Genomic DNA, 10,738 nt, shown 5'->3' on the forward strand with positions numbered 1-10,738 from the left:
CACCATGCCCAGCTAATTTTTGTATTTTTAGTAGAGACGGGGTTTCACCATGTTGACCAGGATGGTCTCGATCTCTTGACCTCGTGATCCACCTGCCTTGGCCTCCCAAAGTGCTGGAATTACAGGCGTGAGCCACCGCACCTGGCCCTCATATTAAAGTTTTTTTAAAATAAATTCTTATTGTGACTTACACTGATTATTCATGACATGCTTTGGAATCTCTGGTTTGTCCTGAACATATTCTCTTTCATTTGTTTTGTTTTCTTTTCTTTTTTCTGGAGACAGAGTCTCACTCTGTCACCCAGGCAGGAGCGCAATGGTGTGATCTCAGTTCACTGCAACCTCTGCCTCCTGGGTTTGAACCATTCTCCTAGCTCAGCCTCCCAAGTAGTTGGGATTACAGGTGCCATCACCACAGCAAACTAATTTTTGTATTTTTAGTAGAGATGGAATGTTGCCATGTTGGTCAGGCTGGTCTCAAACTCCTGACCTCAGGTGATCTGCCTGCTTTGGCCTCCCAAAGTGCTGGGATTATAGGTGTGAGCCACTGCTCCTGGCCACATATTCTGTTTCATAAATAACCAGTCAGTTTATTTTAGGAATAAATCTACCATACAAGATTCTTTCTCATATAAAATTATTTCTCTTTAAGCTGTTTTACCACAAAAAAAACCCTCTTTATTCTTGTAACTGTCTTTACATCTTTTTTTGTTGTCTTGTTCTCTTTACCTTGTTTTATACACCTTTAAATAACCTTTGAATTAGACAAAATTTATTTACCTTTTTAAAAAAAGGACACACTTTTTTAGCAAGAATGTTTTCCTATAATATATATTTATTGGAAAAAATCCAAACAATGAAATATCTATTATTTAATATAATGTTATATTCTAAATTATGACAAGTTTGTCTACAAGTATTTATCCCTTACCTAATTGTTTAATTTTAATTGTTCATCTAGATTATTTATGAAAACTGTGACAGTCATGATTTAAAATTGTGAAACTGCCATTGCAAAAGTATAAGTGAGGCAGTGAAAAAGAGATCACCTAACTGACTCCATCTTGTTTCTAACCTCCAAGCTGTCCTTGTTCATTCCTGGACTTCGGGAGGAACTTAATTTATAGTTTAGCTTTGAAACAAAGACAGTAACAGTCTGTTCCCAAACAAACCTCCTTATTCCCTGTAGACTAGACTGCCTAAAGCCACAGGATTAGAAGTTATGGTAATCTTACAAAATTTAAGATGCAGCTGTTTTTATTAAACCAATATCAATGTCTTATTTATTAAAAATTATATAAGGAGTGATCATTCTGTTAGAGGCTGGATTTATAGTTTTGTAACCCCATGCCAAATTTTGAAACATTATAGTGTTTGGCAGGGATAAGTTTGAAATTGCCTGATTGATTAATAAATATAAACAAAAAAATATATGTCGGCAATTCTTAAGACATTTCTGACATTACTTTACCAGTAATTTTCAAGCTAGCTTTTTTTTTATTAAAGATTTTACTTGTTCCATAAACTTGAAAAAGCATTTGGCTAGTCTTTCTTTTTTCCTGATAAAAGATTTGATTTAAACACTTTTATTTTTCTTTAAGCCAATTAATTAGAGCCTTTTTATATATTTTCAGTAGTGAAACATTGTGTACACAACATATAAATACATAGACATATTAGGTATGCAAATGGAAGTACATTTTATAGATTCACGAAGAAAGATCCTTTTGTTATTTTTTTTTTCCTATCTTAGACTTTTAGATTCTCAATAACCTGTTTTACAACCCTAGGTAGTTGTTAGCTAAATAGTGTTAAATTTGCATATTAAAGAAACAACTCAGGTGGAAATAAAATAGCAAAATTTATATAATAAGGTACAGAGAAAAAAGTATGGTGGTGCTAGAGAGAGACGCTTTTATTTTCCTTTAAGCCAAATCTAACCTAAAATTATAGAAATATATCGTAGTATTGTATAAGGAGACCAATTTTATTTAGATAGAAACTACTTATATTTTAACTGGATCTCTAAGCTCTGGGCAGAGCTCATATTGAATCCTGGGTCTCCAAAAAAAAGTAGAATTATTTTGAACTTAGATCACGTGATGCTTTTACAGTGAACTTAAAATTTTTTTTTTAACAAAGACATTTCTGAGTGTCTAAACTACACCTTTCCTTAAAAACCCAAGAGTAGCCCCTGTTGCAATAACTATTTTAATAAAAATTCAGGTGAAAACAGAATTCAGTCAACTGAAGAAAAAAAATTTTTTTGCTCAAAAAAACACAACAAAATCTTAGGAGAGAAAACAAACAAAAATAAATCCCCAAAACCTGAAGGCCTTTTAAATACAAACATGCACACGTGTATGCATACATAGACACATCTTGGATGTGAGCCTTTTAATTAAGTTGATTTTGAACCATTATGATCCTTTAAAAAAATATATTTTTAGATCTCCTTACCATATTTCAGCTAGGACAAAATGCTGCTATTTCAGGAGTACAGTTGTTGCTCTTTCAGTTTTGATCTGGCTGGCAAAAAGTTGGCTTTGTTATGTAAATAAAGTCCCTTTAGTAGTCAAAATCAAAAATCTTTCTTTTCCTTTCTTTTTCCTTCTGATGGCTGTTTTCTTCCCACTTCAGAGGCCTTATTCTCCAACATTTCCAGTTCCCCTTTGGATTTGACCAATGTCTGTCAGACCCAAAATGTGCTGCTAGCAGACCTACCGTTTCCCAAAGCTGTTATCCACTGAATGAGTCTAGTTCACCTGTGTTGCAGCTACCTGGCACAGTGTGTCAGGGGCTCAAGCCCAGGAGGAGTCAGCTCCTAATATGCACCTACCAGCTGATATTAGTCCCTAAGTATGTTCTTCTGAGGTGGATACTTATTTACAGCCACTGCACGTCTTAGGGAGCATTCCTTCCAGACACGCTCATATGATTCTCAGTTGCCTGAAAATGCCCCAGAAGGCTTAAGGGAGCAAGGTCCTCTATTTCTTTGGAGTGGAAAATTCCATACTCATGCACTAGAGTGTTTTGAGTTGGTCATATCCAATGAGGGAAAAGAGCCAAAACACGCACACACAAACCCAACAAGATAGAAACAAACAACGAAACAGTTAAGCAAAATTAACTGATCACACAAATTTTATGATTTCTGAGCACTCTAAGTGTAAGCAGAAATTAACACCAGTTGGTTGTTAATGCTAACGTTAGTTGTTTAAAAAGAATTTGCAAGACAGAATCCCAAAACAGTTTTCTTACCTAGTGGTGGGGCCAAAGCTGAAAACCGCTCTCTGCCGATGCAGGAGCCGGCAGGCTTGTCTTCCTTGATGGAAGCCAGCGGAAACTCTCACAAAAAAAAGGAGTTTTCTTAAACAGTGAATGAACCTCAGACCCCCAACTGAAAAACACTGGAAGATCAGGGATCCCTGGAGGAAAGAGGTCCTGGACTTCAGCAATCGTCCTATTGGTTTGGGCTATAAGGTGCCCAAGCTGGTACCAAGCACCCGTAGGCTAGCTGCTGCAGGTCAGGTCCCCTTTACTCAGGATCCCTTCATAGTGACCAGATGTCAGTTGAGAAAAATGATGAGACAGGTCTCAATTATTTCAGGACTGCCCTGATCAGTTCCCAGCTTGAAGGGACCCAAAATATTTTCCTTTTAACAGGTTCAACTAATAAATTATGTCTTAGATGTTTAATTTTCATATACTTTACACAAAAAGAGATTGAAATATAACATAAAATATTTAGGATTAGTCTAATGCTATCATAAGATGATAAAACTAAATCCTAAACTTGTATAGAACTGATATGGTCAATTTGCAATTTGTACAAAAATGTATTTTTATTTCAGGAGACATTCACTGATAGCCCAGCTCTTGGTTTCGTTGATGCTGGGATCATCTTTGTTATTCACTCACCAAAGAAGGTGCCACAATTTGATGGATTAGGCTTGTTGTCACCTGTGGGAATGCACACAAGGGTAACTATCCGCCAAGTGAAGGTAAATACTCCAGAGAAATTGAGCCTGAGGGAATTAGGTGGGGTGGTGAATGCATCAAACATATAAATAATACTTTTCACTAGAAATTCCACTCTCCCATGCCTGTAGAACACCGCTGAAATTCCAAATTTTATTTCAGATTATGTTCCTTTATCTGAAGGTACATGTTTAGTAGAAACAGAAACTATATAAGTGAAAGCTGGGAAGCCTATCAAATCCAAAGTAACTATACATTTTATTAGAAGTGGAAAGGGTCTTTAAGTATAAAGAGGCACCTAAGTTGCTGAGCTATGATTCTTCAATGAGACTATCTGGGAAGGAGAAAATTAGTGGGAAAAGCAGGAATCTTGGAGTCCGGCGAGTCTGGCACGTTTCTGTTTGCCAGCCACTTATTTGCTCAGTAACTTCTTTGATTAGTTTCCTGAATTTGCATCTCCTCTCTGCACAAATGGGGCAGGGGTAATATTTTCCTTTTATAGTAATGAAGTTTAAATGAAGTACCATAAAGAAAGCACTTACCATTGATAGACACAGGAGACAGCCAAAGGTCCCCGGTGAAACCCCGCCTTCAAGCCTAAAACAGCTTGAAGCCTGACAGATTGGACTACTTGTCCCAGATGAAGCCTGCCCTTTCCCGACTGATTTTTTTCTGAATAATGCCCACCTGAACACTGGGAGGAAGGGGTGGAGGCTTGGGAAGCTTGCACTGTTTGCAGTGGAGAGAAGCCTGCCATCTCCTGTTCCTGTGTGGTGACCTGAGATTCCATCTGTGAGGTGGGAAACCTACCAGCAGGACCCTCTCTCACTTTGCTGAGAGTTATTTTTCCTTTTTCCGTTTCACCCAATAAATTCCATTTTACTCACCCTTCTGTGTGTCCACAAGCCTAGTCTTTCCTGGTTGTGTGACAAGAGCCCTGTTTTAACTGAACTAAGGAGAAAGTTCTGCAATACTATATGTCACCTGGCACATAATGGTTGCTCATTAAAGGATGTTTTAAAAATCTGATTTTGGTTGCTGTTTTGTAGGTGAGCTGATTACTACACGAATATAACATTTACATAAATGATCATTCTTTTCCTTATTAGTGGATTTTTAGCATACTCAGTGTGTCTGACTTTATTAATTCACATTTAGAATATATGTTTAAGGACCACTTTTATACTTAGCTTCAGGGAATTTCAGGTCAATATGTTGCAGGAATTCAAGCTGGGAAGTGCAGTGAGACCAAGAGACACAAGAAAATTTCTTTCTTTCTTTTTTTTTTTTTTTAATATAAAGATGGGGTTTCACCATGTTGGTCAGGCTGGTCTTGAACTCCCAACCTCAGGTGATACACCCACCTTGGCCTCCAAAGTGCTTGGATTATAGGTGTGAGCCACCATGCCTGGCCAAGAAAATTTCTTTATCAGAGCTCTGGCTGACGGTGGCCTCACTACCTGTAATCGCCACCAGCCCTGAACAAAGAGAACACATTGCTTTTATGCAATTTGAGGCAGGACAAAACAAGGCAGGAAATAGGTTTTGAACACAGACAGTTAATCAGGTTTTGCTATCTTGGGCTTCGGGGTCATTTAACTCTATAACCTTGCAGCCAAGGTAGGGGGTCAAAAGGTTGAGGAGGACACCCAAGGAGATCAGAAGAACAGGAATTGCAGAAGCATGTGCGGGCTGCAGACCTAAAGATATGCTCTGGTGTTCTTATCTATGTAGGGAGAGGGTCTCTTAGTTGGGCTAAGCTGGAAGGGGTTACTCATTTTTGCTTACTATGATTTTTCCTAATGACCTAGTCCTAATGTTAATTATTACTTATTCAATTTCAAGTCTGTCTTTAATTTTATTTTCTTCCTCATTTCCCCTTCAAAGCTGTCTTCAAAAGGATTTTATTACTAAAAAGCTTTTCTCTTTTTCTGTTCTCTTTTTTTTGTTTGTTTGTTTGAGACTTTCTTTACAATTCACACGATGACAAGACGGAGTGGTCAGCCTGTCATTGAGGTGTTACTATTCATTTGCTCCAGTGCAAAGCTAGCTTGCCAGTGTACCTTCTCCTGCTGTCATCTGTTTTTGGACATCCTGACTGCGAGAATAGGCAAACTCCTTTGTCTCCTGTTGGCCTCTCTGTGGCTGTGTCTGTCTGAGGCCACCCCCCTTTCTAGGGGGTCTTACCTGTCATTAACTAGCCATCCATCTATCTGGGGCTTTAAGGGCACATAGTATTATTGTTGGAGGCTTTTGCTTAGTCTGTAGGAAAATACTGGAGTCAGGTTACATTTTAGCAAGCTGCTTCATTAGGTTACAACACTTAATGGTTAAACTTAATGATCTGGCCTAAAGCTCTTTACCTGTGCATCTGGACTTCACATGATTCAGAAACAGAACAAAAGAAGGCAGAGTATGAGGAGGGAAAATACGCTTAGAGGAGTTGTACACTGGTACTATAGTCACCTGTCTCTTCACCATGTGGGTTTTCTTCTTCTGAGGACAAAGGCTGATATTTAGTTAAAGCCATTATTTGGGTGACAGTGTGCCTAGGCAATACTGCCTCTATGGCTGATTGTATACTTCTGAATAAAAGAGGTAAGAGACAAGGAAGTATGAGGCATCCATTCAGTATGAGAACCACACTTCCTATAAGGGTTCTTAAAGCCACTGAAAGATGAAAACCATTCACCAAAAAGAGAATCCGGAGACCATCCTTTCCAGGTTTGGACTGAGATGTGGTCTAGTATTTGTATCATAGTGGTGATTTCCGGTCCATCGCCATCAATTTCTAAACAGCAGTTAGTGAGGTTAAACCTTCCAAAAACTCCTCCTTCTAAGCCCAGGAGGTGGTCTAGTGCTAGCCTACTCCAGTGTATTGCATTTCTCATCTCTGTGGCTTGTACGACTAGCAAGTCTAAAGTCTAAAACTCTGAATGATTCCTTGGTTATGATTTCTAGGACTACTTGTAACCTAATCATGTGGTTTATCATATAGAAGGGAGTGTGATATCCCCACATTCCATCTTGCGCCCAAGTAGCTGGACGATAATAATCAATTATTCTTTCTGGGGGCCAGTCTGTGTCTTGTTTCCGACTTGTATATCCTTTTTTGAGCTTACTGCCCACTTTCTCCTATTTTTGGATTCATCATAAATGGGGTATCTTAAAACTTCTCTGTGTTTTAGGGGGAGCAAGAGAAATGATGGCCTAATAATTTCTAACACACAAGCTCCTGTCCATTTTTCTGGCAGCTGCGGATAACCCATTGACCACAAATCCAGTAAAGGCCCTTGAGTGCCCGCCAAGCATTTGGTGCCTCTAGCTGGTACCAGGAATGGTTCAAAGATGGAAACCTGGAAAATGGGTTAAATCGAGGTGGTTTGGAACTGCCCTTACCCTGTTTGTTTTCCCTCTGCTGTAGGGTCTTTCCTATAGTTTCATTGTACTACTGCTATCCTAGACATGCTAGTTCACCGACTGGCCTAGTGTAGACGGCTCCTGCTCCAAAGGAGGAGGGTCTCCCTGGGCCCGGGGCCCAAGCCCCACAGGAAAAGGTGACAGCCAGCCTGTTGTCTCTGTTCTTCTGCCTGTTTTCCCGGCCCGTGCACCAAAAATGTTTTGGTATTTCAAGCCGAGAAGCCAGAGAGACCAAGAGACACAAGAACATTTCTTTATCGGAGCTCTGGCCACCGGTCAGGTGGCCTCACTGCCTGTAATGGCCGCCAGCCCTGAACAAAGAGAACACATTGCTTTTATGCAGTTTGAGGCGAGAAAACAAGGCAGGAAACAGGTTTTGGACACAGACAGTTAATCAAGTTTTACAACCTTGGGCTTCGGGGTCATTTAACTCTATAACTTTGCAGCCAAGGTAGGGGGTCAAAAGGTTGATGAGGACACCCAAGGAGATCAGAACAGGACATGCAGAAATACGTGCGGGCTGCAGACCTAAAGATATGCTCTGGTGCTCTTATCTATCTTATCATAGGGAGAGGGTCTATCTATGTAGAGAGACCAGGTCTGCTTTGCCTCTACTTTCTTTAAATACAGGTTTTATAACTAGCCTGGAATGCGGGCTGTGAGATAAGTTTTCAGCTGCAGTTCGCTGGGCTAAGCTGGGAGGGGTTATTTTTGCTTACTGTGATCTTTACTAATGACCCAACCCTAATGTTAACTGCTACTTATTCCATTTCAAATCTGTCTTTAATTTTATTTTCTTCCTCAAATAGAGTAGGCAAAATAGACAAAAGTACCCAATTTTCTGAAAATCAAAGAGCTCTGAGAGTAAAATAAATATGTATATCAACTTCTTAATGGAAAATGAGTGCATTGATGTAAACAAATCTCCTGAACCAAGTATTTATGTTTATCTTAAGACAATTCATCAAGAATACCCTTGGGGAGAATGCAATCCTAACATCAGGCTGCAGAATTTCAGTAGCTACAGCACTTCCGGTTGCTTGAAGGAATGCAAAGCGCAGCACATAAAAAAGCAGTGTGGATGTTTGCCTTTTCTCCTTCCTGGTAAATAAAAACTAACTGCTCCCTAACTTCACTAGGTAGTTAAGTGTTTCTTACAGGGTTACAAAAGATCCAGGAGAAATAGAGTATTGAAATACAAATGGAATATTAAGTATTATTAAATGTAACTACAAAAGCAACTGACTCTTTCACAGGAAAATTAATACATTCTTAAGCCTGTTCCTTCTCTTTACAGCCTAAAAGTACAGCTAATGACAAAGTCACCAGTTTAGTCCTAAATTTTTTTTGAATTTTATGTTTCTACTTACTTCATTTGAAACACAGAAAATCAACATATCACTAAATTGATTTCCATTCCTTTGAAATTCTACACAGGAAGATCATTCATTTGCCAAGTACAACTTCAGCTGACAAATTTTGCATTATAAAATCATAGCAGAGATTTCTGGAAAAGAAAATTGTGTTACCAGGGTGGGGCCCCGATACTTATTCTCAAAGGCTAAAATGTGATAGTCTCAAATATCTATAACAGCACATCAGGGTTTTCTCAATTTTGAAAGAAAAATTAGGTAATGGATATGTCTTACCAAGCCTGAAGATTTCACCGTTGGAAAGTTGTTTTCTTTGTGACTGTAAATGAACTTCAGGCCTCCTTTGCATGTAATTTGCAACTTTTCCAGAACCACGAATGAGAGGCAAGCATTCAAGGAAACAATGGAGCAGTGTGAATAAGAGCTGGATCTCACCCAGGCTGCTCATGCCAGCTCCACTATTTCTCCCCTAGGTGATCTTGAACAAGTGACCTAACCTCTCCCCCTTGCTTTCAAATGGAGGAGAAGATAATAATCCCATCTTATGGGGTTGTTGTAAGAATGAAAGGGGTATGTAAGTGATTCAAATAATGCCTGGCACAGAAGATAGTCTATATAAATGTTGTATATTTTTATTCAGGTCTCTTACAACCCCCTCCCACAGCATATCTAGAAAGATACATGGTGGTTACATAATCTACCTGCCAAACTATTGTAACTGCCCAGTGGGTTCACCTTGCTGGCTGCCTAGCAGAACTGATTTATCAAGACAGAGGAATTGCAACAGAGAAAAAGTAATTCATGCAGAGCTGGCTGTGATGGAGATTGGAGTTTTATTATGACTCAAATCAGTCTCCCTGAGTATTAGGATCAGAGTTATTAAGGATAATTTGGCGGGTAGGGGGCCAGGGAACCAGTGAATCAGGGGTTCTGATTGGTCAGATGAGAGATAAGATCATATGGAATTGAAACTGTACTTTTTTGCTGAGTCAATTCCTGGGTGGGGGTCACAAAATCAGATGGGTCAGTTTTTTGATCTGGGTGGTGTCAGCTGATCCATGGAGTACAGAGTGTGCAAGCACTAATCTTAGCTTTTACAATAGTGATGTTATCACCAGGAGCAATTTGGGGAGGTTTAGAATCTTGCAGCCTCCAACTGCATGACTCCTTTCTAAACATAATTTTTAATCTTGTGGCTAATCTGTTAGCCCTGCAAAGGCGGTCTAGAACCCAGGCAGGAAGGGGGTTTGTTTTGAGAAAGGGCTGTTATTGTCTTTGTTTCAGAGCTAAACTATAAACTAAGTTCCTCCCAAAGTTACTTCAGCTTATGCCCAGGAGTGAACAAGGACAGCTTGGAGGTTAGAAACAAGATGGAGTCAGTTCGGTCAAATCTCTTTCATTGTAATAATTGTCTCAGTTATAAATTTTTGCAAAAGTGGTTTTATTATTTTTCAGAGATTTTCAGAATCATCACTTCCTTCTTTCTAGTATCCAGATTAATGGTCTCTAGCCCCTCCAAAAACTGTTGTTCTGTATAAAACTGATGGCTCTGGCTCTAATTTCTCATTCCTAATTTTATTGGCAAAGTTTCTGGAAAGAAGTCTGAATTGTTTCATGCAGAATAATGTTTATAATTTTAAATTTTATTATTAAACAAAAGCCTATTGGCTAAAGTGGACCAGAAACTAGGCAAGGTGCTACATAAAACACAAAGAATGATATCTGCATAAACTTTAGGATATACCAAATGCATTCAGAAATATGATCTTATTTGGTTAGATTCTCACATATCCCTTTAAGTGTACTGATATATGAAGAAACGAAAACTTCTAAACATTAAATGAATTCACTAAGGTAATTCCACTAACAATTTGAGGAAGGAATCTCCAAAACAGCTTTTCAGATATTGGTTATTTCCAAAATTTTATTGTTCTTTTGTTTGGTTTTCTTTTTTTTTTTTTTTT

The 10,738-nt window shown here is 38.7% G+C and overlaps 1 protein-coding gene across 1 annotated transcript in view; it reads left to right on the forward strand.

The window, feature by feature from the left end:
- Positions 1-10,738, forward strand: part of ASIC5 (acid sensing ion channel subunit family member 5) — a 41,337-nt gene that overhangs the window by 20,739 nt on the left and 9,860 nt on the right. Inside the window, exons 5-6 of the mRNA XM_017525954.2 lie at positions 3,855-4,004; positions 8,358-8,505. Of these exons, the coding sequence (XP_017381443.1) occupies positions 3,855-4,004; positions 8,358-8,505 (298 nt within the window). The remainder of the gene's footprint in view (positions 1-3,854; positions 4,005-8,357; positions 8,506-10,738) is intronic.

This window comes from Cebus imitator, unplaced genomic scaffold (assembly GCF_001604975.1).
Source record: "Cebus imitator isolate Cc_AM_T3 unplaced genomic scaffold, Cebus_imitator-1.0 Scaffold40, whole genome shotgun sequence".
Classification (NCBI taxonomy): Eukaryota; Metazoa; Chordata; class Mammalia; order Primates; family Cebidae; genus Cebus; species Cebus imitator.